The 26,298-nt window shown below is 45.7% G+C and overlaps 2 protein-coding genes across 3 annotated transcripts in view; one reads left to right on the top strand and one right to left on the bottom strand.

Annotated features, from left to right (window-relative positions):
- MMP28 (matrix metallopeptidase 28) overlaps window positions 1–26,298 on the bottom strand; it is a 44,021-nt gene that overhangs the window by 4,807 nt on the left and 12,916 nt on the right. Inside the window, exons 2-8 of one of the 2 annotated variants that reach the window (XM_031967579.1) lie at window positions 26,088–26,167; window positions 25,697–25,884; window positions 19,501–19,728; window positions 18,152–18,397; window positions 16,353–16,502; window positions 15,611–15,778; window positions 450–691 (exon numbers count right to left, since the gene is read on the bottom strand). In XM_031967579.1, coding sequence (XP_031823439.1) covers window positions 450–691; window positions 15,611–15,778; window positions 16,353–16,502; window positions 18,152–18,397; window positions 19,501–19,728; window positions 25,697–25,884; window positions 26,088–26,167 — 1,302 coding nt within the window. Of the gene's footprint in view, window positions 1–449; window positions 692–11,616; window positions 13,164–15,610; window positions 15,779–16,352; window positions 16,503–18,151; window positions 18,398–19,500; window positions 19,729–25,696; window positions 25,885–26,087; window positions 26,168–26,298 lie in introns of those variants that run through there. The other variant, XM_031967578.1, reaches the window with a different exon arrangement.
- C4H17orf50 (chromosome 4 C17orf50 homolog) lies at window positions 8,195–11,629 on the top strand. The gene is made up of 4 exons (XM_012549759.3): window positions 8,195–8,844; window positions 9,984–10,308; window positions 10,743–10,900; window positions 11,508–11,629. Exons 1-4 carry the CDS (start codon window positions 8,826–8,828, stop codon window positions 11,606–11,608), a joined length of 603 nt encoding a protein of 200 aa, XP_012405213.1. The 5' UTR covers window positions 8,195–8,825; the 3' UTR covers window positions 11,609–11,629.

Genomic DNA, 26,298 nt, shown 5'->3' with positions numbered 1-26,298 from the left:
GACTAAGGGGTATTACGGCATCTCTCTGGCAGACTTGGGAGATCAGTTGGGATCTTGTCTGGGAGCAGGAGGGAGGGGAGATCATTGTGCTCCAGGAAGAGTAGGATAAATTGGAGGGTAAAATCTCTAAGGGACTATAGAAAACCTTCATTTTTCACATTTCTCTGCATGTAGGCAGGGGAAATGATTTGACCGAGGTCATAAGTCACATAACAATTTCATTAGTGACTAAAATTCAGAGCTCCTGCCTTTCTGGTTCTGGAAGCTGGAGAGAGAGCAGTCACCCCAAGAGGCTAAAATGGTGGTCTAGGGAGTTTCTTAGCTCTGCATCGTGGCTCTTCCCCCATATTAGTTCTTCAGTAAGCAGGACTAGATGTCTGGACTGGTAGGCTGGGGAAAGCTTAAGGGTGTATGTAATGATCCCTCCCTCCTTCCCCTGCATCCCTCACCATCTGGTCCAAGTTTTTGAAATGGCAGGGTTGCCGGGCCGGAGGAGCTGGGGGAGGAGGGTCAGGTGGGGGCAGGGCCAGCTCCTGCCGCAATTCCTCCTCAATCTCCTCCTCCAGGTGCACCAGGGTGGGAGCCGCTACCCCAAACCTCCAGGCTCGCCGTCCCAGCTCCAGCAGGCACAAGACCACATGCTTTTCATTCTTCCTAAGCACCAAGTCCTCTGTCTCAAACATCAGCACCTCTGTGGGGCAGAGAGGAAGGGAGAATGGGGGTAGATTAACTTCTTCCCCTTTTCCTTTCCCTTCTTGGAAAAGGAGAAATTCCCGTGGTGATCCATCCCATTTTGGGGCTCTCAGAACAAATGGAATCTTAGCTTCCTAAAATGTCAGAATTCGAAGAGACTGAGAGACTTGGGAGATCATCTTTACGTCTTTATTCTGAGAGATCCATTTTACAGATGGGGAAACGGTGGCTCAAAGAGACCTCAGAGGTCATAAAACATTTGAGTGGGAAGCAACAGAACCTAGGTTGGAGTATTGGCATAAAGAAAACTTGATTCCAAGTCTTGCTTCTAACCTGTCATGGCTGTGCAAACATGGGCAAGCTATGTAGCTTTGAAGAGTGCCATGGGCAACGCCCTCAGACTGAAAATTGCAGGTGTGTTATATCTGCATCAATGAAGGGAGTTTCTACACTGGGAGTTCCCTGCATTGATGTACTACCTACTCCCCCCAACCCACACCCATCCAAAAAAAAAAAAATCCTCTAGGAGCACAATATTCAGTTCAACCTGAGGGCAGAAGACTGGACAAAATGGGGTCCACTTGACAGACAAGGATGGGGCTTATTAAAAAGACTGCTGTCTGCCTAAAAGAATGGCATTAGGACAGCAATAGTGCTGCGTCGAGAAAAAGATTATTCTGTCATGATATCCTCATCATCCCAGCATTTCATTCTCATTTTTTTTTTTTTTCAATTCAATCCTATCTGTCTGTCTGTCTATCTTTCTACCCGTATTTGTCTGGCTATTAATATCTTTTTAACTATTAACATCCTTTTAACAGTTCCTAGACAATACTGCTAAGCTTCTATCTAAGTGGGAGACAGCAAGATATAGGCTTGAATTCAAGTTCTCCAACACATACTGGATGTGTGACCCTAGACAAGTCACTTAAACTCTCAATAAAACCTCAGATAATAGAGAGATCTAAATGTAGACCTAGAAGGAGCCTCAGAGATTACTTAGTCCACCTTTTCAATTTGCAGATAAGGAAACTCCTCCAGAAGCCCAAGGAGATAAGCGGCTTTTGTAAGGTTACACAAGTAATGAGCATCAGAGGCAGGATTTGAACTCAGTTTTTGACTACAAAACTTGTACTCTTTCTACAATACTAAAACTGCTTGTTTGGTAAAGGGAATTTCCTCACTGGGAGTTCTTCATATCCATGAAATCACAGATCCAGCACTCCACTAAATAAATAAATAAATAGATAGATAGATAGATAGATAAATAAATAGATAAATAAATATGAAGATGAATAGATAAATTGATGGATGAACAAATAATTCATACATGAAAGAATAAAGATAGGCAGAGGTGGATAAATTGATAGATAAGTAGGTAAATAGAGAGATAGAAAGTCATAGAACCAGACAAAAAGGTGGACAGGTAGGTAGATAGAGAGAGAGCAGGAGAAAGAGTGAGCAAGGGGGCGGGAGAAAGAGACAGAGAGACAAAGAGAGACAGAAAGAAAAAGTGAGAAGAGAGGTAGGCAAAGTAGAGTGTTACTATTTTCATTTTATAGATGAGGAAACTGAGGCTGTGAGAAATTAAGTGACTTGCCCAGGATCACACAGCTAATAATTATCTGAGGCAGGATTTGAACTCTTTTTGACAAGTTTACCTCTTGTCAAAAAGAAGGAAACCTGGCAAGTTAGTTCTGACTGGTTTAGTCCTCTCTCCATGAGGGCGCCCGCTTCTGTCTGGCTGAGTTAGACCCCAGGCACATGCTCTTTCCCAGGGGCTCCCAGGGGGCTCGCGGATGGGTACCTTTGATGCCCATCTCCTTCCGGCACCATTGGATGAAGTTGGAGATGTTGTCCCGAGCCTGGAAGGTTCCTGGCTGGGCCGCCCCATTGCAGCAAACCCCCGATCGGGGCAGCCAGATTTTCTGGGCCGAGGCCGGGGATCGGGCCAGGAAGTCCCGGGCGGCCCGGGTGACCGCATTGGCATGTTGGCACAGCAGCTGGCCGGTCTCCAGCATCTCCAGGAAGTTGGCTGAGCCGATATCCAATTGGTAGAGATTCCTGAGCCAGTCAGCGAGGTCCTCTTTCATCGCCTCCAGGTACTGTTCGCTGGACTTAAAGGGCCGAATGCTGCGGATTGGGGGATCTGGGAGTCCAGACGCTGTCCTACCACTGGGCTGGGACTTAGAGGGGCTGGTGGCAAATGGCCCCCCGCTCATCTTCCGAGTCTTAACTGTGGGTCAAACCCCAGCTTCTTCCCCCTGGGGTCCTCTTCCTTCCACCTGGCGACCCCTGGGGTTCTGTGACACAGGGGGGCCACGCTGAGAGAGTCCCTCCTGAGCCGCTCTCCGCTGCCTCTCTCCCCACTTCCCTCAGAAATCCATTCTCCCCACTTGGCTCACTCTTCCGGCTTCATCTCCATGGCAAACTGAGTCCGACCTCATCTCTCCCTGCCCCCTGGGTTCCTGAATACCTTCCTAAACTTCTCTCTCTCTCCCTTCCCCGCCAAGTTAGCCGGTGACTACCTCACCCTTCTGACTGCCGAGGCCATCCTGAGGACCTGTTACCACTGCAATGGGACGGGTAGGAGCTGCCCTGGTGAGTGGCCCTCCCTTCTCTCCCCCCCACCCATCCCCAGCACTACTCAAGGTGGCTGGACGGTTCCTGCTGGCTTTGCGGCTGAGCTCTCCTCTCCTTGGTGATGGGGGCTGCTACAAACACTCCCTATTAACCCTTCAGGGCGGCCACCGGAAGGCTCTGACTGGCCTTGCTCCCGGGAGTACAGCAAATTTCAGCTGGTAAATAATTAATTTTTTTCTGACTTGTGGCAGAAAGGCCTGGTTTGGAGAGAAAGGGGGAGATGCTGGAAAGGGGAGAAACTGGAGGGGTGAAGCAGGTCCTGAAAGGATTTCTATGGACAACATATCCTTTCTTCAGTTTTTCTGCCTCTCCATCCGCCTGACTAGCTATTTGTCTTGGTCTCTCTATATTTATGTCTGCCTCTCTCTGTCTGTCTCTGTCTGGCTACTTATCTCTTGGTCACTCTTTATCAAATCTGTTTTATTTAAAAAGCAACCAGAATCTCTCCCTCTTTCTCTGTGTTTCTTCAAATGGCATCTGTCTTTCAAGACCCAACTCCAGACCTACATCCTCTGGGAAGAATTAACTCCCTTGACTTTCCCATCCTGCTTCCTCTGAATATCTAGCCCTTGAGGTCTATGCTGGGGAGGCTCTCAACATCTGCCCGCTAGCTCCAAAGCTTCAAGCTTTAAATGTTTGAATGATTCTTCAGACGGGGGAGCATGTTGCTGCAACTCACTCTCACGGTCCTAGGAGACCTTTAGTATTGAGGGAGATATACTCTGACTACTCCCAGTTGTAGCTTTCCCATCCTCAGTGGTCCCAGCCAAGATGACGCTATTAATTTAATCATGAAACATTTACAAATAGGAGGCGAAGGTATAATAATCGTGTTTTCCCATAAACCTGGCCACACCACCAAGGCACATTGTTATAAGAGCCCAAACTTAGAAGAGACATAGCATGAGTAGAAAAACTCTTAGGTCTGAGTGGACATCGTTGGATTATACCCCCTAATGTCTCTGTCTCTTTAGGGAATATATATACCCTTTATCACCTGCTAGGCTGTTCTGCTCCTGTTTCTGGGCTTTACCTGTTGCTGGATGAAGCTGCTTCTCTGTTGCTCTCAGACTGCTGATGTAGCCTGAAGTTTTTATTTTATTTTATTTTATTTTTTAGTAAGTAGCAGCCTTAAGCCTCTTCCTTTGGCTTGGTGCTGGGGCAGCATTATACTCTTTCAAAGAAAATCAGTTCTACTTCTGCAATGCTAATCAGGTTAGTGCTCTGGACTGTGAGGAGGGGGAGATTGTTTCTCCCCCTTCTAGCATTGTGGAGGTCAGTGAAGGGCGAAGTAAACAAGCCTGTCTCTCAGGCAGCTAACAGTGCGAAAGAGAAAAACCTCCGCCTAGTTAATGCTTCAAACAGCAGGGGAATCTGCTGTCTCCAATCAGCTCCCAGCATCAGAGCCTTCCTCTATTCAGATTAGCTCCCCACATCAACTGCTAAGTCTCTTTCTAGTCAGCTCGCCTCAACTGGGCTCAGTTCAAAGCAACTGCTATTATTTTCTGTTTCTGTTCTATTTCTCTTTTCTGTTGACTATCTTGGCTCTGTAGGTTTTCATTTTCTGTAGTCCTTATGTAGCTTCTATTGGGATCTCACGGGCCAGTCAACCTATTACATATAAATTAACTTCTGGAAATCAATGACCTGCACCCGAATTTACCATCTTTCAGTAATTTTACTTCTGAGGGATTACTTTTTTCTCAGGTCTTTCTTCTCAGGACTGACTGTGTCTCTCCTCAAGCTGCTTTTCTCTGTGTTTATCACACACAAAAAAAAAATCCTTTTTTTCTGTCCCTTTTAATAAAGAAAATGTTTACATAAGAAAGGGGCATTACAATTACATGTATTGCTGGGTTTTTTCATTGGATCAGACTCCAAATCCTATATATAAAAAAAAGACTTACATGTACAGAAGTTTTTTAATAGCTCCACTTTTTGTAGTGGCAAAGAACTGGAAACCAAGAGATGTCCACCAATTATGGAATAGTATATAAATGTTAAAAATAATAACATCTAGATCAGGGGTCCTCAAACTACGGCCCAGGGGCCAGATGCAGCAGCTGAAGACGATTATTCCCCTCACTCGGGCTATGAAGTTTCTTTATTTAACGGCCCACATAACAAAGTTTTTGTTTTTACTATAGTCCGGCCCTCCAACAGTCTGAGGGACAGTGAACTGGCCCCCTATTTAAAAAGTTTGAGGACCCCTGCCTTAGAGGCTATGTAATCTAATACTTTTTTTTTTTTTTTTTGGATGAGGCAATTGGGGCTAAGTGACTTGCCCAGGATCACACAGCCAGGAAGTGTTAAGTGTCTGAAATCAGATTTGAACTCAGGTCCTCCTGACTTCAGGGCTGGTGCTCTATCCACTGCACCACCTAGCATTTTTATAGATATAGAAATTGAGGTTTGGGGATTTAGAATTTGAACTCAGGTTGTATGGCTCTAAATGCAGTGCTTTTTCCACGATGCTACACCAACTCCACACCTGCTTCTATTTTGGAAGCATGGACCAAACACATAACTGGATTAACTGGATTAATGGAACAAGGAAACAATGACAAGAGTAATTAGGGATCCGATTCATTTCTATGGAAGCTCAGAGAAACACGGAACCCCTGCCAAGGTTCTTCGTTCCTGCTGGAATGTGAAACACTAACCAGCAATACAGGGACTGTGGGAACGTTGTGTTGTCTGTGTGAACGTTTTCTGTGAAATCACCAAGTTACTGAGTTGCCAGGAAGTGGATAAAGGGCTAGTGACCGCAGAAAGGACACCCCCGGAGAACAACTCCAGGCAGGGACCCCACCCAGCTTGAGACTGCCGCAGAGGGAGGCCCGAGACAATGAGGAGAAGAAACATCTTAAGGAGGAGGAGACAAAAGCTGGGACTGTCCCGGGCTTAGGGAAAAGGCAGAAAGCACTGGAGTTAATCAAAGGGATCTTTGAGCCAGAGTCAAAGGGAACTTGTGGAATAGAAAGGATCCCATGAAATGGGCTTGTGGGAGCACTGTGCAGGAAAAGATTGCATCCCACAGATTCACTGGGAAGAAGTACATAATACTCCAAGGCTCTCTGGCTCATGTACCTTGACTTCCCTGAAAAGTCTCCATTTCCTCTTAAATTCTGACAAAATTCTCCAGCCTCCAGTTTGCAGTTAGGGAAATAGTTTAATTAATCAAATGAGCAGAAATATGATGGAATCCAGTATTAGCTACAGATATCATGGAGCACAACCTTTCCCACTATTTTCCCTCTTCCAATGAGTGGAGTCGGTTTTTGATTTCTTCAGTCTTCTGATTGAGAACACAGATCACAAGGTCTGCCTGTTTAATATTCACCACCATGGTGCTGGGATGGAAGGGAAAGTGATAGCTCTCACTCATGATATCACTGTAGCCCAGCAGGGCCTTAGGATCAGAATGGACTTTTTGAAATGGAACTTTGCTGCTTGGATAAGCAGTAAAGAACATCGTGGGCTCTTTAGTCCCTGGCTCCTCTCAGCAAGATGAGACTGACGGTTTTTTTTTTGCCTTGAACTGTCCTCTTGAAATCATAGTAAGTGTCAGAACAAGGAAGAAGAAGAAAAAATATCCTCAAAGTTTTTCACCAGTCCAGGTGAAGACAAGCCATAGAACCGGTCATGGCTTCTGCAGCATCCCCACTTCCTATGTTTCTCAGTCAGTTCTCCTTCAACACTTCTAGTTCACTGTATTTTCCCCTCACATTTGTGCTTAAATGAACCAGGCCGCTGCCAGAGTCACTTGGAAAATACCTCAGTACTGATTGTTCCCATGGAAAAAATTATCCCCCCAATCTCAGGATTATGTCCCAAAGAAGTCCGTTCTCTATCCCACTAGCAGAAGGCCTTGCGGTACAGGCAGGGAGAGCTTAGACCTCCTATGGGAGCTCACCTGTCTAAGAACCATTAATTGTGTGACTGAATGACTAAATAATTAATTGCCTTATGTATAAGTCTGAGTGAACACATTCCTACAGGAGCTGACACCACTACATAAATAATAGAATCTTGCTTTGCTGATAAATCTTTAAACGTAAGAATCTCATGTCTGGCGATGATTGCCATCTCCCTTCCTCGGTTTTCATGTTTAACATCTTTGCCTAATTGCTGGCAACAGTGTGAAATCAATGTTCATTTAATTTGGGGCCCTGACAACTTGAAAATTATATGGAGAACAATTGGGCTTGGAGAAAGAGTTTAAAGAAGGAAAGAAGGGTCATAAACAGAAAGAAACAGAGAAAGGAGAGAGTAGGAAAAAACTACAGCGCAGTTCGGGACACTTGGTCATAAAAGGCAAACCCTAACCAGAAAAGGAGGATGGCTTTTCTCCCTCGACCTTGTTCCTCCTCCTGTCCTATAGCTCTAATATACACATATATGTGTATATATGTATGTAAATCTCTCTATCTGATCTATCCGTCATCTTCCCATCTGTTTCCAGCCCAGAAATTGTGCTAGGGCTGGCATCATAAAGACAAATAGTCCTGGTCCCCTTTGTTCCAGAACCATGCCCCAAACAGATTCCTCTTCTCCTCCTTGCCCTCAGGGAGTTTACTTTCTACTGTTTATAAGTCTGTTCATGTTATCCATCTGGATATGAGAAAGTATATACAGAGTGTTTCAAAAGTCTTTTGTGCAGTTTTAAGTTCTAATCGATTAAAAATATTCCCTTTTGGGAAATTATGTATATATATATATTATATGTATATATATATATACATAATGTATATATACATAATATGTATATATACATATACATATAAATTATGTATATATATATATTATATGTATATATATATATATATTATGTATATATATATATTATATAATCCCTTATATTCTTGTTAGTTTTTTCACAGCTAAATATTTCCCTTGATTTTTATTAGGAAAACAGATGGCATTGCCCTAGGGCAGGCATTGTGTGTGTGTGTGTGTGTGTGTGTGTGTGTGTGTGTGTGTGTTTCCTTAGCCTGGGAGCTCCCTGAAAGCTGTGGAAAATTGGAAATTAAGGTTGGGGAACAGAGATCTTTCCCTTTTTTCCTTAAGCTCCACACTGTTTCATCCCAAATTAGACTGGATTCACACCCTATTCTTCAGGTTCTCACATTCTCCTCCATTTGGGGAAGTTTTTCTTCCAGGAGGACAAAAAGAAGGGGCACGATTTGGAGGGCTAGGGCTAGAAAAAAGATGGGAAAGAGGGGGAGAACGAGGAGGAAGAAAACCCCTGAGGCTTGCAGTTTTCAGGCATCCAGGACAAGGAGGCCCCTTCCTGGTCTGACTCTTGGGAGGCTGGGGTTCCAACTCCATTGTGACCTAACAATAATTGTGATGATAAGACCAAGATATGTAGGGATAAGGGGAAGCCCTTGTCACTTTTGTTCTCTAGAGTGGGATAGGACACACTCCTGAGGTGGGTTAAGTAGTGTGGGGACAAATTTCCCAAGTGACACAGAAATAACTAAGGAATGGATAAGCGGGGCAATGGTGAGTGGGACAGGAGGGTGATTGAGAGGGCTCTTCTTGACACACACACAGTTGTATTTCCTATAGAAATTGAATTAGAGAGCTATTATTATGGCACCCATACTTGAAAAAGCAGGACCCCTCTCAGTTACCCTCTTTGTAAATTGTTCACAGCAAATGTTTCATCCCAGGTCAGCTAAATCCCAGATAGGCAATAGATCCTCACATCCCTTTCATTTTTCAGAACTTGATGTTTGAGCTAAAGAGAATGAGGGGGAAAACCTTCTGGGGAAGGGGGTGGGAGAAGTTATAGGGGAAGTTGAGGGAAGGGGAAGAGCACCGCACCCTGCCTTCCAAGACTAAGGAAAACAGTAGAGTGTCACGATAGGGTCTATGAATATAAGAGATGATCCTTATAATTTGAAAGGTGAACTGGAGAAGGAAGTGGAGGCAGGAAAATCTGTTAGGAGACTAATAACTGACAGATGATAAGGCTTATGATAGTGTAATGGACAGAGTACCTGGCTTGCAGTCACAAAGACCTGAGTTTGAATGTGACCTCATCAGCTGTATGGCTCTGGCCAAATCACTTAAACTTGTTTGCCTCAGTTTCCTCATCTGTAAAATAAGCCGGAGGAAATAATGGCAAACTGAAAAGATTGAGCAACAACAACAAAGGTAACCTTGTACAAGTGTGGTGGCAGAGGCACAGAAAAGAAAGAGGAAAAGTTAGATGATATTGTACATAGAGCATTGGCCCTGGAATCAGGAGGATCTGAGTTCAAATCTGATTTTAAACACTTAACATTTACTATCTGTGTGGCCCTGAGCAAGTCACTTAACCCCAATTACCGAGAGAGAGAGAGAAGAGAGACAAGAAAGGGAGAATTCTGAAATGTTACAGACTGAGAATGTGGAAAAGGTTTGTCTAGTCATCCTTCTGTTCTTGCAGATAACTGACAACTGGCAACTTACTGGCTATGTACAAGTCCACTGAACCTCTCTGGACCTCATTTTCCCTATCTGTAAAATGAGAGTTTCTCACTTGATTGGTGGTCATGGTAGAAATTGTTAGTTCTTTTGGTGCCCAAGATCTTAATGGGGAAAAGCTAGGCTAAGGGTGAAATGGTACTGAGATTTCCTTTGCCCCAACTTCCTAGGTCTGAAGATCCCTCTGTGGAAAAAGAATCCAGAAGAATTCCTGGATAATGAAGTGGAAGAGGGGGACAATGAAGAGGAGGAGAATTCTGATGAGAAGGAGTCAGATGAGGCAGAGAATGCATCAGAGAAGGAGGGGGATTACTGGGAATCGGGGCAGGAGCTCCAGGATGGTGATGGGAAAGACAAAGGCTCAGTATCTTACTGTCCTCTCCGTCAAGAGTCCAGTGCATCTGAGGTGTCGTCCCTGAGGCGCTCTGAGAGTGGATTCTGGACCTGGCTCAGTCCCCTTACCCTTCTCTCCAATCTAGCCTTTCCTGTGGACAGGTACTTAGCACCGGGAGCCTGGACTCCTGACTATTCTTCCTGGTTCTGGAGGTATCTCAGAGGGCTGGGCTATTGAGAGAAAGGAAGATGGTACTCCTTAGTTTCTTCATAGTACTGAAATTCCAAAGGATGCTGTCAATCTTGGGGGGGAAATGGCTTCTGGTGGGTTAGATTGGGGGGAATTTAGTGGGGGGTCTTACTGATAGGATCCAAGATTTAAGAGTCTCTTTTCATTTTATTATATCCCAGAGAGATTAGCTATGTTCCTCTCATCCCTTTATCCCCTTGGGCAGTCTAAAATTGGGAGGTGGCAGTAGGAGGAAGGAATCTCTCCCAAGTCCCTTAGATTAGCAAGGTCCCGAGGAGAAGGGTTCTACTATTGGCCCATGTGAAGCAATACTGATCTCCCCCTCCCACCATCCCGCACCCACCAGGAAGAGGATCCAGCCCGGGCAGATGTGCCTCCTGGAGAAGCAGCGAACCAATGATGGACCCTGTTCCCGCTGTGAGATTCTTTTCTGCAGGAAATGCGAGACTCTGCACTGTGACCCCAATTATGTTGAGCACTGTATCCTGGACCACTGGGAAGGGGGTGAGCCTTGTGGGCCTTAAATACGGGGTGGGAGGGGAAGGGCCGTGCTAGGTGGTGTCTAAGCCCTCATCCAGAAGATGTAGAATGGTGTGGTGAATTAGGCACCAGACTGGGAGGCAGAGGGGTCTTGGATTCAAATCCTAACTCACACTAGCTGTATGACCCTGGGAAGTCATAAATGGGCCTCAGTTCTCCAATCTGTAAAATGAGAAAGCTGGATTTCATAGCCACTAACTTAGATCCTAAATGGAAGCCTGCTCTATTCCTGGTATTTAGTTACCATTTTGGATATGAGGTATCTTTGATATGGCCACATGAGAGGCGCTCAGACCCCACTTGTGATATTTGGGCCACATGGGATCTGTCAAGTCTTCATCCCTTTATCTTCTTTCCCGTTGCTCTCCTTGCATTTTGGCCCTGTGAGACTGGGGACCCTTGTATTTTAGGTGAAAGATCAGAAGAAAGCCTGACCCACAAGTGGAAAATCCCTAGCTGCTACCCCAACTCATGACCCTTCCCATTGGCACAGCCCCAGTGCTCACTGCTTTCTGAGACTCTCTTTGGCCCTGTTCCTTTTCTCTCTATAATAATCTCTTGGCCATTTCAGGTGCTTCAGATCGTGAAGAATTTGAGGCAGAACCAAAAAGCCCTTCCCAGGAGACAGTTTTGTTTATGAATCCTCCCTTCGTGGTGGAGGATGTTCAATAAAGCTCTCGGTGCATCAATTAATTCATTGAGCATTGTGTGTGAGTTGTAGCAGGGAGGGGAGGCCGGGGAGGCCTGGTATGTTCCCTCTTTCTCAGTTTTCTCCAAGGTCTGATTTTCAAGCTAACCTGATTTGTTCCTTGAAAGTCAAATTATGGGACAGTGACCAAGGAGCTCAATCCACTGCATCTCTCTCTAAACCTTGATCCATCTCAGACCGATTCCCTTCTCCCCCTCAGTAATTAAGCATATGCTGTATCTATCTCCTCCCCTGCCTTCTGGGAGCAAAATTTAGACCAGGGTAAAAGGCATTTCCCCTTTATACAAAGTGAGAAAATGAGGCAAAACAAGAAAAATTCTGGTGGGCTAGTCTTGTTTCCCGGAACAAAGTTCTTGCCAGTAAGTCTTTTTTCCCCTACCTGGGAATTGTCTGCAAGGGATATGAAGGATGCATGAACTGTGGATGCTGGCAGGCAGATCCAGAGCTTGGGAGTGGACATTAGGAGAAGGGGGGATGGAATCAGCTTAATTGCAGGCCCTACACTGGTTGGGGGCAGGGTTATTTTGGGGTGGAGAATCAGCCTCTTTCACTAAGAATCTCAGCTATTTATGGGGTCTATGACTTAAGGAATGCTGTGTGTGTGTGTGTGTGTGTGTGTGTCCTAGAGAATGCTGCTATTGTGATAGACAACAGGGCTCAAAGGGAAAGGTGACCAGCTGACCCTGCATCTGGGAGAGATTCTAGTTGTCTACTCTTGAAGTTTATTCTTCCTTAGAGGTACCACTGCTCTGACTCTGCTGCTGTTGCTCTTCGAGGGCTGCTTAGGGTGGGATTGGAAGAAAATATTTTTCTAGCTCTCTAATATTCATCCTTTTCTCTCCCCTTTTCGAGCTGTGGCCCCCTCCTCCCCTTTCCTCTCTTTATTTGGGATTCATCCATTACAATCATGTCCACGGGGCAGTGTCATGTCCTGTTTCTTGATTGTTTTCCTGACACTCCTTTTGGACACTTCAGCTGGAGAATGGCCCATCCATAGTCCTCTCCTCCCTCTTCCTACTGTAGACATGGGCACTGTGAAGATTTCCTATACTAGCCTGTCTCCCCATGGCAGAGGAGTATAAGGCTGGGCACCAGAGTCCCGACTAGTCATAAATCAAGAGCCTCAAAACAGAGCCCTCCCAGAGTTAGCGTCCCAGCAGCCCAGCCACGGAAGCTCTTCAGCCCACCGGCCTGTGGCTACCACCTTCAGTGCGATCTGGTCAAACCGCCAGTAGCGGTCATCCCGGAAGAAAAGGATGGAGCCTTCGGGCCCAGGCAGTGCCCCTTGGACCCCTGAGGGGACACCCACCCAGTCCCTTAAACCTCGGGGGTAGTAGGGTTCAATCTGTAGCTCTCCGTTAGCCAGCACATAGTAGCGAGGACCTTTGAAGAGCACAATTCGGTGGAGTGGCGGGAAGAAAAATGCAGCATCTGGGTGGCGAGGGAGTCCTCCTGCTCGGCATAGCTGGGGATAGCCCTTCAGTAACCTTGAGCCCCGGAACCGCCAGCATCGACTCCCTGTGGGAACAGAACCGGGACAGAACTAGTATGGGCAGTGAGGTAAGGAGAGAGGATGGGGGCAAAACAGGAGATAGGAATGGAGGAAGGTCACTTTTAGAGGGTGGGATAAGGCTAGAAAAGGATGGCGGCAGAGAAAAGAGCCATTGTGGCAACGTGATAGGGAATTACACATTGCGTTTTCAAAAATTACTTTTGTCTCTCTCTCTCTACTCCCATCCCATTCTGGGCTTCCTGGACATTAAAAGGAGCTATTTCTTTTCTTTTTTTGGGGGGGGGGCTGAGGTACTTTGGGGTTAAGTGACTTGCCCAGGGTCACACAGCCAAGAAGTGTTAAGTATCTGAGGCCAGATTTGAATTCAGGTCCTCCTGACTCCAGGGCTGATGAGAACTAATTTTTAAAATTGGAAGGATTAGAATGCTGTGGAAGCAATACTTCTAGTCATAGGACCTGGGATCAGTCAATAAATCACACTTATTTAGAACTCACCATCTATCTCGCAGACAATGTGCTCTAGGTTTGCAGAGGCAGAAAGAAACACTTCCTCCCTTCAAGGAAGCTCATGTTCCATATACTTGTACAAAATACACAAAATAGAAGCCCATTTTTATTTTTAGAGCTCATGGGGGATCAGGATCGAGAAGGTGGCCTTTAAACTAAGCTCTGAAGAATACTGGAAAATGTACAATGCAGAGGAAAGAAGAAATGCATCTCAGACATGGGGGACAATGTGTTGGAGAAATTGCAAGAAGTCTAATGTGAACGGATTGTAGATGAAATGGGCAGATAGAATGCCCGGGCACCCAAGAGTCAGGAGGACCTGAGTTCAGACCTAGCCTTAGACCTGCGACACTCTGGGTGAGCCACTTCACTCGTTTGCCTCAGTTTCCTCATGTGTAAAATGAGCTGGAAAAGGAAATGTCAAACTACTCTTTTGTCAGGAAAACTCCAATGGCTTTAAATGGCAAACAGAGTTTAGATTTGATGCTACAGGGAATGGATGGAAAACCACTGAAATTTATTGGACAAGGGAGTAACAGTCAAATCTTCTCTGCTACCATGTTTAACTTTGGGCAAGTTGTTGAAATTTTTGGAGAAAAAGGAAAAATCTATACACCTAAGTTTTCCCCACCAGTAAAATAAGAGGGCTGGAAAATATGGTTTGTGAGCTCCTGCCAGATCCAGAGTTTTAGCTTCAAACCTCTTGGCTCTCAATTTATAAGTAGTTCATGGAGGAGGAAGGTACATTCTGCAAACCCCCAGCAGGTGTCAGCACTGGGCAGCCAGGGCCAAGTCGGCTGAAACCCCAGCCCCGGGACCGTCCCAGTTCTCCAGGTGAAGACAAAGGGATGGTGAGAAATGTTTCCCACTTTCTCCTCCTCAGCAGCTCTGAAGAGGCCCCTTTTCTTGCCTGCCCCTTCCTTTCTCCCCTGCCTTCTCCATCTGCTTTGCTATCCATGTCCACACTTCCTTTTGCCCACTCTTAAAAAAAAATGGCTGTTTTCCAGGTGAGGTCACAGAGCAGGGGATACAACATGTGGGAAGAGCTTTCAGCTTAGATTTCCAAATTTGACATCACAGGGCCCAAGTTTGAATCCTGTTTCTTCCTATTACTGCCTATATGATCTGGGCAAGTCACTTCCCCCTGTGGACCTCAGTGTCTTCATATGTAAAAAGAGACTGGACTAGGACCAGATCAGCTCTAGATATATCTTATGATTGATGAATTTTTCCTTGAGGTCACAGATTCAAGTTCAAGGGAGTATGGAGGTGGGGGTAGGAAAGAGACTTCTTTCAAAAGAAAAATGGGTCTTTTTGGTTTTCTTAGCTTTCATTGAGTGGTGTAGGGAGTGGGTGGAATTCTGCTCAGATTTGGGAGCTTGCGGCAGCAATAAAGCCCCATTTTGCCTTGAGCCTGAAGGATAGAGAGTTCTTGCCTCTACTTCTGCTCTACATATTCGCACACACACACATACAGAGACAAAAGTAGAGAAGAGAGAGAGAGAGAGAGAGAAAGAGACAGACACAGAGAGAGTGACAAAGAGGAGCAGGGAGAGAGAGACAGAGACAGAGAAAGAGAGTGACAGACAGACAGAGAGGAGGGAGGGAGGGAGAGAGGGAGGGAGAGAGAGAGAGAAAAAAAGAGAGAGACTAGAAACAGAGACACAGACAAAGAGGAGGAGGGAGGGAGAGAGAGAGAGAGGGAGAAAGTCATAGATCACAGATCTAAGAAGGGAGCGGTCTCACAGGCCATTCAGTTTAACTCCTCACTTTATAGAAGCAGCTAATGATGTGACTCATTGAGCTCCGGAGAAAGTTCCCACATCAGTGCCAAGTCTTTAACTCTAGAGTTCTTCTCATCTTACTGCTCCATGTCTCCATGGAGCTCAGACCCACTTGGAAACCTTGAGGAAATAGGAGATGGGAGTTCCCGGCCTCTCTGTACCTTTGAAGAAGTGGAAGTCTCCATCATCCGGGGACACAGCAGCTGCTTCGATGTCGGGGGGCAAACTGGCCCATTTCTCCTGCAGGAGTTGGGGTTCCGAAGCATTGCCATCAGCCCCCACCTCCCAGAAATGGTTTCCTTTAAAGATGTAGACTCGGTGGTCCTTGTCTACCCCCCCCCAAAAAAAAAAGATGGAGGAAAAGATTACTTAGGTCCTTCTCTACTTTGTCCTCTCCATCCCCAGTTCTTAATGGTGTCTTGGTAGGGATCCATCATTGCTACGTTACATGGAGACAGAGGGGAAGACAAAGGCCCAGGGAGTGGCTACATAATATAAACATCAGTGACAGTGTACTTCTGAATCATTCAAGCAAGTGGGGCCAAATTCCCAAACCCAGATTACCTTCCCCAGACCTCAGACATCCGGCAGAAGGGTTGGACAGGAAAGGGCAGGAAGAATTTGAGACTCGGGAACTGAGGATCAAAGTCAATAAACGGTATAAAAGGAGCCATAAAGTTAGAACATGAGTGAACCTCAGAGGCCAACTAGTCCAGTCTTCCCTTTTACAGCTGAAGAAATTGAGCTTCAGAGAGGTTAAGACATTTGCCTGAGATCACAGAGATAGAGCAGGAATTTGAACTCAGGTCTCTTGATTATTCCATCTAGTTCCCTTTCTCCATTAACAGGATGGAAGTGGTCCTTTGGGGGGAGGTGCAGAGATCAAGCAGAATGTCTCCTTACCTGCTGTGATAGTGTCAAAAAAAGTGTGACAATAGTAGGGTCCTCTAGCTCCAGATTTCCTGTCCCAGGACCTGTGGGGGTCCCAGTCCTCAAAATTGGTGAATAGCTTTCCGGGGAGCTGTTCAGCCACTGAGCCCCCCAGGGGCTGTCCTAGAGAGAGAAAAAAAAGGCTAAGGCTGGGGCTCTGGTTATACCAACCTGGACTCACTGCCTAATGTGAGCAGTAAGAAGAGGAATAGGAAAAGGCTCTTATTGTTCCTAGATTCCATAGGATTGATCACAGCAGTGGTGGATAGAATGCTGGACAAAATCAAGGAGATGAGTTCAAAATCTGACTTTTCCAAACTGGTGACTCTGGACCAGGTACTTAATCTCAGTAATTCTCAATTTGCCTTGTAAAATAAAGGGATTAGATGAGATGACCCCCTAAGGATTCTTCTAGCCTTAAATCTATGATTTAAAGGGAAAGGACAGGAGAAAACTCAGGAATCCTAATTCTGTGCCTTCTGGAGAGATCATATATAACAGCAGCACAGATGAAAGATTCAGGACTAGAAGAGACCTTCTAGATCCCAGCTCCTTATTTTATGGAGTAGGGAGGTGACTTGTCCAAGGTAACATGGATAGGAAGAGACAGAACCAGTATTTGAATCTGTGTTCCCTGATTCCAAATCCAGTTCTCTGAAATGGGCTGCCGAGGGGAGCGATGTATTGGGGTCAGGAAAGAGAGGCCTTTTAGAGACCAGTGGTACATATTTGGTTTACAGAAAAACTTACTGAAAGGAAGGAGGGGAAAGGCGAAAAGGGGAGGGGTAGGCTAAATAGAAGGGAATACACAAATAGTATGGGGAAAGGTATAAGAAAGGAGGAGGGATTCTCAAAGGGGAGGGCTGCTTGAGACAAGGGGTGCTCATAAGTTAAATAATGGGGAGGAGGGAAAGGGGAAAAGGAAAGAGACCAGAGGTAGATTCAAGGGGAGCTGGGGAAGGATAGGAGGCATTAGATTGAGAAAAGGGTACCAGACAAATGAAGCTGTAGGAGGCAATGAGATCACCAGAGGGAGAAGCATCAACTTGAACCCCCACATCTGCTCAGTGGCTTGGCATCTTGGAAATGGGCCTGAACAGCTTTGGGGAAAGAAACTATGTTCCACATCAGTAAGCTGTGAAAATCATAACAACCTAAAGGGGGGGATTAAAAATTTTTGAGATGAAAGGATTATGGTAACTGAATGTGGACCACAACATATATTTTCACCTTTTTTGTTGGTTGTTTGCTTTTTTTCTTTCTTTTTTTTTTTTTTTACCTTTTTGATCTGATTTTTCTTGTGATTAAGTGGAAATATGTTCAGAAGAATTCCACATGTTTAACCTATATTGGATTATTTGCTGTCTAAAGAAGAGGGATGAGGGAAAGAAAGGGGGAAAATTTGAAACACAAGGTTTTGTAAGGATAAATATTGACTAAATTATCTTTGCATGTATTTTGAAAAAAAAAAGATATTAAAAATTTTAAAAAGAACATTTCTGAAGAATAAAATAGTTTAAAATGTCTCAAGTGGAAGTAAATTGTTGAGATGACCCGAGGGTGAGGGAGTCAATGAGTAAGAAGTTTGGGGTTGAATAGTTGGGATCTCTGGAGAGCAAGAAATTTAACATTATGGCAGGAGTAGATTTGGGGGCCTGGAGGTCATGTTGTGGGAGAGTCATGGAGTAGAGATGTTGTTAGCTTGGATCTACTTGTTGGGGCTGGAGACAGGCGCAAGGAAGATAGGAGGGGTTTAGATGAGGGATGCTCACCATACAGGTTTTGGATGGCCAGGACATCATCCCAGTTCAGCACAGAGTCTCGCCCCAATCTCTTGTAATAGGGCGCCATGAGAGCCCGAGGAGCAGGGGAGTGACCCAGCCCCAGTGTGTGGCCAATCTCATGGGCCAGCACCACGAACAGGTTCCGACCCCTGCGGCTTTTGAAGGACCAGCGCTCATCCCTGTCAAAGTGTGCTTCCCCACGGCGGGGGAAGAAGGCGTGGGCCAGGGCACCTCCTGCGGATATCCAGAGGCAACAGGTCAGGTACAAGTCCTCCTGGGAGGTGGGCAGCGGGGAGCAGGGCTGGGAGTGATCATAGGACTTAGATTTTTTGGGCAAGAGGACAGTGCCTTCATTTGACAGTTGAGGAAGCTGAGGAACTTTGCTCAATCCCACTAAAACTTAGTGGAAGAGGAAATAGTCAAATTTAGATTTTCTGATTCAAAATCTAACACTTTCTACTACATTCTTCCTAATTATTTCCATCAGCCCCAAATTCATTCTTGGGCCTACATACTGCAAATATAATTTAATGAAAACATTAGATTGTGAATCTAAATTTAGGAGTTTAAATCTCCTTATATGCCCGAGAAAGTTACAAGAACTGCTAACTCTTGAACTCATGCTTAAGACCCATGGCTTTCTCACTTTTAAAGGATAATAGTCACTTCCGAAATCATCTATCTAATCCTCATCCATTACAAAGTGGGAAACTGAGGCTTCCAGAGAGGAAATGTCTTGACCAACATTACACAAGTAATACACGGACAGAGCTGAGATCCAGTGGGCAGGTCCTCCGTGTTACTAGGCAAAAGGGAACGAGAGATTGGAGATTTGGAGCTATGGAAAACGTAGGCTAAGAAGGAAATTCAGGGTTTTTTGTTATTTCCAATCTATCATTATAGGGAAAGGAAAATTAATGGAACCACCAAGGAAAACAGGAAGAGGTGCGTTTGTTGCAAGTGAGTAAAGATGTAGATGACAGAAAAATGATTTCCATCTTTTCCTTTTTTTTTTCTATTTTGCTTGCCCAATTGTGTGTGTATATGTATAAATGCATGTAAATACACATGTATATATGTACACGTATGTATAAATAGGTATAAGTGTGTTATATAACTATATTTACAAACATACATGAGTGTATTTATGCGTGTGTGTACACATGTATCTGCATGTGAGCATTTCACTGGTGCAGCCATGCCCTCCTTCTCCCTGCTGTTCTTAGCCAGAGACCCCTCACCCACCTTCTCTCTAGCCTAAGGGATGGGAGTGGGGAGATTTTCCAGGGGAAGGAGTTAAAGAGAGAGGCTTACAGGGAAGAGGAAGGAGTCAGCACCTGGCCCATCAAAAGCGTTGCTGAGCCCGTCGTTGTGATCGCCCTGAAAAAAGGTGAGGCGGATGTCGGCGGGGCCCGATGCCGGGGCTTCCCAGAACTCCAAGGAGGATACGTTGCTCCATACCTGGAAAGCTGCCCGCACGGCCTGGCGAACCGCTGGCTCAGGTAGGTACTCGGGCCAGTTCACCAGGCGGTAGGAAAGATGGCGTTTGTACCATTTGCCTCCTGCTGGAGAAAGAACCAGAGAACTGGACGTTAGCCTGCTTCTGCACTGAATTCCCTGCAGACTCCAGGATCAGGGTCCATTTTTCCTGAGTCTTTCCTGATACACGTTTAACTTTTCCCCTATTGTTCAGTCATGGGGGAGAGGGAGAGGAGTCTTGATGGAGTAGAAAGAACACTGAAGTGGGTAAGGCAGGAAATCCCTGTCTGACTTGCCCTTTCTTGTAGGGGCAGCCAGGTGGCACAGTGGGTAGAGTGCTGGTCTCAGGGAGACCTGAAATTATATCCTGCCTCAAATAACAGTGTGACACTGAGCAAGTCACTGAAATGCTGCCTGCCTTAGTTTCCTCTTCTGAAAAATGGGGGTAATAAAAGCATCTACCTGCCAGGGGGGCTATGAAGACTAAATGAAATATTTGTAAAGCACTAAGCCCTTTGCTGATGTGTAATAGGGGTTTAATTGATACTTGTTCTGTTCCACACAGCCCCCACCTTCTTTTCTGGGCCTCAGACTCCAAATTCTAGATTAGAAAATTATGGTTTGGAATACTGAATCACAAGAAAAATCGGTATTTTCCCAAGAGAACAACAATGGAAATGTTCCTCACTCCTCTTGGCAGAGAAGTGAGGAGTTACAGGGGTAAAATGTAGCAAACTTGGCTAAGGTGGTCACCGTAGAGTGACTGAGATTTAAAATCAAAGAGTAGCAATAACATTTATTATTTTTTTTAAAAAAAAGGTCTATGACATACAGGGGATGGGGCTCCTCCCCTCAGAGACTTCCTAGTCTGATCCAGATATGTAGGTTAACCCCAAAGTCTTGAGACCGCATTACCCAAGCCCATCTTTCCCTCTCTCCCATCCCCTCCTGGAGCTGATCATGTGGGGTTAGGACTGATTTTCATTCTTATCTATGTTCCTTTCCAGCTGAGACCCGCAGTTTCAACCCATTCTTTCAAAACACTGAGTAGGTGGCAAGGGGATGGGGGTGATTCCCAGCTGCTTCTGCTGTCTCCTTTGATCCCACTAAGCTTCTTTTCCCATTTATGGGATCCCTGGCTTGTGACTGCCTTGAGAACCAAAAGAAAAGCTCATTGTCATTTCTTCCTACTCTTTCTCAACCCTCTCACTTCACTCCATTCTTTATGTCTTTGTAGGATTCATCTAGGAAGTTTAGGAGAAAAAAGAAAGGAAGGAAGAAAAAAATGAAAAAAGAAAGAGAAAAGGAAGGAAGGAAGAAAAAGAAAGAAGAAAAAAGGAAGGAAGGAAGAGAGGAAAGGAGGGCAGAAGAAGGAAGGAAGGAGGAAGAAACAGAGAGGAAAGAAGAGAGGAAGAAGGAGGGAAGAAAGGAATAGAGGGAGGGAGGAGGAGAAGAAAAAGGGAGAGAAGGAAGAAAGCAAGGAAACAAGCAAGTAAGGAAGTAGGGAAGGAGGGAGGGAGGGAGGGAGAGGAGGAAGTGGAAGGGAAGAGAGAAAGGGAGAGAAGGAAAAGAGAAAGGGAAAAAGGGAGGGAAGGGAAATAAAGAAGGAAGGGAGGGAGGAAGAAGTAGTTTTCTGTTACTAGCTACCACCATCTCCAGTCAGCTCAAGTAATTTCTTTCATAGGATTATAGATCTCTATCTGAAAGGGCCCTTAGAGGCCATCAAATCCAATCTCTTCATTTTACAGATAAAGAAACTAATTCAGAAGTGAAGTGACCTGGCCAAAGTGACATAGTAAGTTAAGTCTGAGACAGGCTTCAAATTTAGGCGTCTCGACCCCTCCCCAATCCGCCCACCACTGACTGTAACTCCAGCTTTAGAGAGGGAAAGTAGCTTTCTCCACCTGGAGCTGCTGATTGGGTGGTTCCTGCTCTCTCTTTCAGATACCTTCCCACCATCACCTTCTCCTTCCTCCCACTTCCCATTGGCCAAGTCAGAACATCAGAGAATGTAGAATTGGGGGACGGGGCTCCTCAGAGTCCATTTAGGGTTAGGGTTTTACACATTGGAAACTGAGGCCCAGAAAACCAAAGGGACTGGCTGCAAGCTAGAGCAGCCCCATGGTGGGTCCTGGGGCTCCTGGTCTTTCTACAATGGGAGGCTCGCACAAGACGGAGATTGACCGGAATGAATAGCTCCAGTGTTTCTGTCTGACAGGGATTCCGGGACCCAGCGGCTCAGAGCTGTGGGGGCAGCGGTGCTTCCGTGAGAGAGGACATGGGAGCGTTAGCCAGAGGGGCAGAGACCCCATGGGAAGGCGGTTTCCCATCCAAGCCCCAGGGCCCCTCCCATTCCCCAGCTCTACCCGGGAGCCACCATCTGCACTTCAGCTCTTGCCCAGACAATCAGGGCAGACCTGTCCAGGGGCAGCTTTGCACACTGGATATAGTGCTGGCCTGGGAGTCACAAAGGCTTGGATTCAAACTTTGCTCTCGATTCTCATCAGCTATGTTATTTGATCTTCCTGAACCACAGTTTCTTCATCTATAAAATGGGGGCAAAAATGTCTAAATGTTCACAAAGTTGTATGAAACTCAAATGAAATCATGCACAGGAGGTAGGCTAGAGATTCTCCAGCAGTTTTGTATATTAGATAGATCCTCTGGCCAGTCAGTCTGGTGAAGTCTTTGGATTCCTTCTCACAATAAGGTTTTCATTTAATTTTTTTTTCTCTTTTCCTTTTTTTTAAAACAATAATGTTTCTAAATGCATAAAATAAAATATATAGGATTACAAAGGAAATTGATTATGTTGAAATACAGTATGTAGACAGGAAAACAGCAATTACATGAGCTCTAACATCAGGTCCAATGACTATAATAATTTTGAAGATGTGGTTCAGTCATGTCCTACTTTTCATGACTCCATCTGGGGTCTCCTTGACAGAGATACTGGAATAGTTTGCCATTTCCTTCTCCAGCTCATTTGACAGATGAGGAAACTGAGGTAAACAGGGTTAAGTGACTTAACCAGGATCACACAGCTTTCTGAGGTCACATTTGAACTTGGTTCTTCTTGACTCCAGGCTCTGAACTCTATCCATTGTTACCACTTAGCTGCCTGGATTTTAAAATAGTGATGAACATAAATGATATTTCAGGATACCTGCAACAATTGATATGGAAATATCTGATGATCGCTGGGGTTTGTTGCTTATGGTCATCATTTTTAGGAAATGTCAAATTTCAATTGTAGCTTAATGAAAAGGCATATTTTTTTTTTCCATCTAATTTTAGTCACTTCCTAAAACATATGTTCTATGTTCCCCCTGGTTAGGAAGTTCTGGCCTAGTACTATTGAAATATCAGTTGAACATATCAAGTGTAATATACAATTCCTCCCACCAATATGGTTTCCATTTTTCCTGCATCTCCCTTCTCCTCCCTATATCTCCAGGTCTGGGACACACAATCCACTGCCTCTTGGGGAGGAGTGGGGAAGGCGATTTCATATGGGGTTGGGGGAGACAGAAAAGGAGAATAACATTGCATACTGAGGTGGGTAATAAATCTGAGGAAATAAAACATAAATATAATATATAAATATAATCTTTAGGCTAGCATCTATTATGAACTGAGGTTTTCTCAGTTCCATCTTTTGACTGTGGCTATGGGGGGGAACATGTGGGAGTGGGGCACAGACTTGGGTTTGGAAACTATGTGGGAATGGGAGAGGAAGGGCAGAGGGCCAAGTTCAATGTCAGGCTGTCATAGGCTGAGGAGGGATGGGAGCAAAAGGGAAGTGGAGAGGTGGAGAGATCTCATTTGTCATCCCTTCTATACTTCATGCCATTCAAGGTAAGGTTCCTTCTCTGGTGTATTTGGTTTGGCCCAGGACCCTAGAATGCCCTGGAAGACAACCACTCAGGGATGGTGATGGGGAGAGATCAGCCAATAGACTGGGAGGGAAGGGGAGCAAGAAAAGGCAGGTTCTAGACTACCCCCCCCTCTCCACTCCCCACCCCTCACCCCGCTCCCTCTTCCCTCACCCATGTATGTACATTGAAAGGGAAGAAACTAACATTTGTGGCTCGTTTTGGGGAAAGATGGGGAAAAACTATATGGGAGCACAGAATTGGGCTTCTCCCAGCCCCACAATTCCTTTTCCTCTTGGAGGAGGCAGCGACTCCTCGGAGGGCCCCCCTCATGCAACTTCGGGGGCAGCAGCTGTCTAGGTAAATCCTTCCCGGCTCTCACTGAGGCTGGCCCTGGAGATTCCAGCTGTCCCAGAGCCAATTCCGGGGAGGAAGCTTCTTTGTGTGTTCTTGTGGGGAGGGGTGGGAGAGGACAAATAACCCACTGTGAAAGAAGAAAAGGAAAGGTCTTGTTTGGGGGGAGAGGGGCCCAGGAGGAAAGGAAGGAACTTAGGTGAGTGGGGAAGGGCACAATGCCCTTCTGGTTCAGGCTTGTTTTCTAACTTGGAAAATTATAAGTTTGCAAATTCCTGGCTTGGGGCTATAGAGAGTAGGCAGGAGTAGGTGGATCACCATAGTTATACCGGCATCCCTGTAGGGCCAGGTGTCACCTGGCATCCTTCCTCACCTGTTCAGTTGCCCTGATTCCCTTCCACACTCCTCTCCAGGACCAGACCACCTGGCATCCTTCCTCACCTGTTCAGTTTCCTTTACTCTCTTTATTCCTTTCATGGAAGAAGATGTCAGCTTGGCAACCTTTCCCTCCTCCTCTAAACCCATAGAGACTCTCCAAATACACCCCACAGACTCCAACTTTCTCCTACTTACCTCCAGGCTGGATGATCCATCAGTTATCATTTATCAAGGACCAGGCTGGGCTAGAATCCCGGGATCTCCTCATCACATGATCCTACCAATTTCATTTCTTACCCCTTGATCCCTAGATTTAGGAATCAGGAGGAAATGCTTATCATATGTCACATCTCATAGAGAGAGGCGAACCTTAGAAGTCACTGGGTTAATTAGCTTCCTCATTTTATAGGTAAAGAGATTGACCCGGAGACTTGGCCACAATCACACAGGTAGGTGGATTTAAGTAGGCTGTGAGTGCCAAAACCAGGATTTGAATCCAGGTTCTTTGACTTGGAGTTAGATTTAAATTCTAATATTCTTTTTATCCTACAATTATCCCTTCCAAAACATGGGGGCTCGCCCCCCCCATTTGGAAAATCCAGATAAAATTGTTTTCATACCAGAAAAGTAGTCTGATTTTTTTATTTTATGGAATATTTATAGTAATTTATTGTAAAATTTGGGTTACGTATTTAATCAAAACCTGCGTGTCATTTGCTGGACTTTGAGTATCATTTTCGGCTTTTGCAAAACTCCTCCAAAATTTCCACATATGGAAACCATTACAGGAACAGTCTCTACGTGGAAGGGATAACTTGTCAGATTATTGTATCCAACATAATTTAGGGCTGAAAAAGACTTTAGAGATTTGATCCAAGTCCTTCATTTTACAAATGAGGGGACTTAAGCCCACTTAGGTAATATGAGTTGTCCAAGTTCACACAGGTATTAAGTGGCTGAGTCAGAATTTGAACTCAGTCCCTCCCACTCTAAATCTGCTGCTCTTCACCATTGCATTATTTCTCCGCTCTGTGTGACAGCTCAGCAGGGGAGGGATTGAGGGTGGAGTCCAGCCTTGGGGGACTCCCAAAGGGAGTGTGTGGGAAGTGGAGGACAGCTGGTGGGACAATGGGCTGCTTCCCCAGGCGGGATCATTGATATAGGTGGGTGGTCCTCAGCTTTTACTTCTGCTGTCCCCCGGCTTCATTCAAGATGGGGATGGGTTGAGGGAGAGGAAGCTGGGAGATATGCCCTCAATTTCTTTCCTTAGAGCAGGTTGGCCCCTGGTTCTGACTTGGCCCCTTATAATCCCCATCAACTCTCTTATTACCCTGCCCCATAGGGGCTTAAAGGTGCCTCCTTATAGAGAAGATGGGAAGGGACCCACTCTCTCTGGAGTTCCTGAAGGGCTGTGGGAGGAGGGGAAGGAAGGACGAGGAGGACTCACTTTGCTGCACAAAGCGTTTCTTGAGCCTCGTCTTGGCTCTGCGACCAGCAAACAGGGAGCTGAGCCTCTCGGTCCAGGCCGAATGGCTCTCCGAGTCATCCACCCCACACCGCGGCAGGGCCATTTGGCGCATGGTGGCGGTGTCTAGCTGCCCACTGACCGGCAGGTGGGACACCCACTGGAACTCCCTAGAGGGAAGAATGAAAATAGGAGATGGGGAAGAGGAGCCATGGGACAATGCCCTAGGAATCGGGAGAGGGAGCAACTTCCGTGACCTCACTTCCTGGGGCTGTGATGGACAAGATGGGGAGAGGTTAACACTCAGGGTCCCTCACTCCTCCTCAACAATCCTCCAACCTCTTACCCCTGCCCTGGACCATCTCTAGCTTACCTTATGGCATCTGTGAGCTGTGTGGAGCTGGAAGCTTTTGGTCCGTGCTCAGGGAGGTATCCATACTTCTCCAAGAATACCTGGGAAAGGCAGGGAGATAAAGGAACTTGTTACTACTCTCCCAGCCCTGGGAAGCATAAAGACACATCACTGAAGAATTCATAACTTTCTAAGGTGTTCATAGTCCCAAAATGAAGCTTTGCAACCCCCC

The sequence above is a fragment of the Sarcophilus harrisii genome, chromosome 4 (genome assembly GCF_902635505.1).
Source record: "Sarcophilus harrisii chromosome 4, mSarHar1.11, whole genome shotgun sequence".
Classification (NCBI taxonomy): Eukaryota; Metazoa; Chordata; class Mammalia; order Dasyuromorphia; family Dasyuridae; genus Sarcophilus; species Sarcophilus harrisii.
Note: the sequence above shows the minus strand (reverse complement) of the source record. Positions and strands in the feature narration are given on the sequence as shown.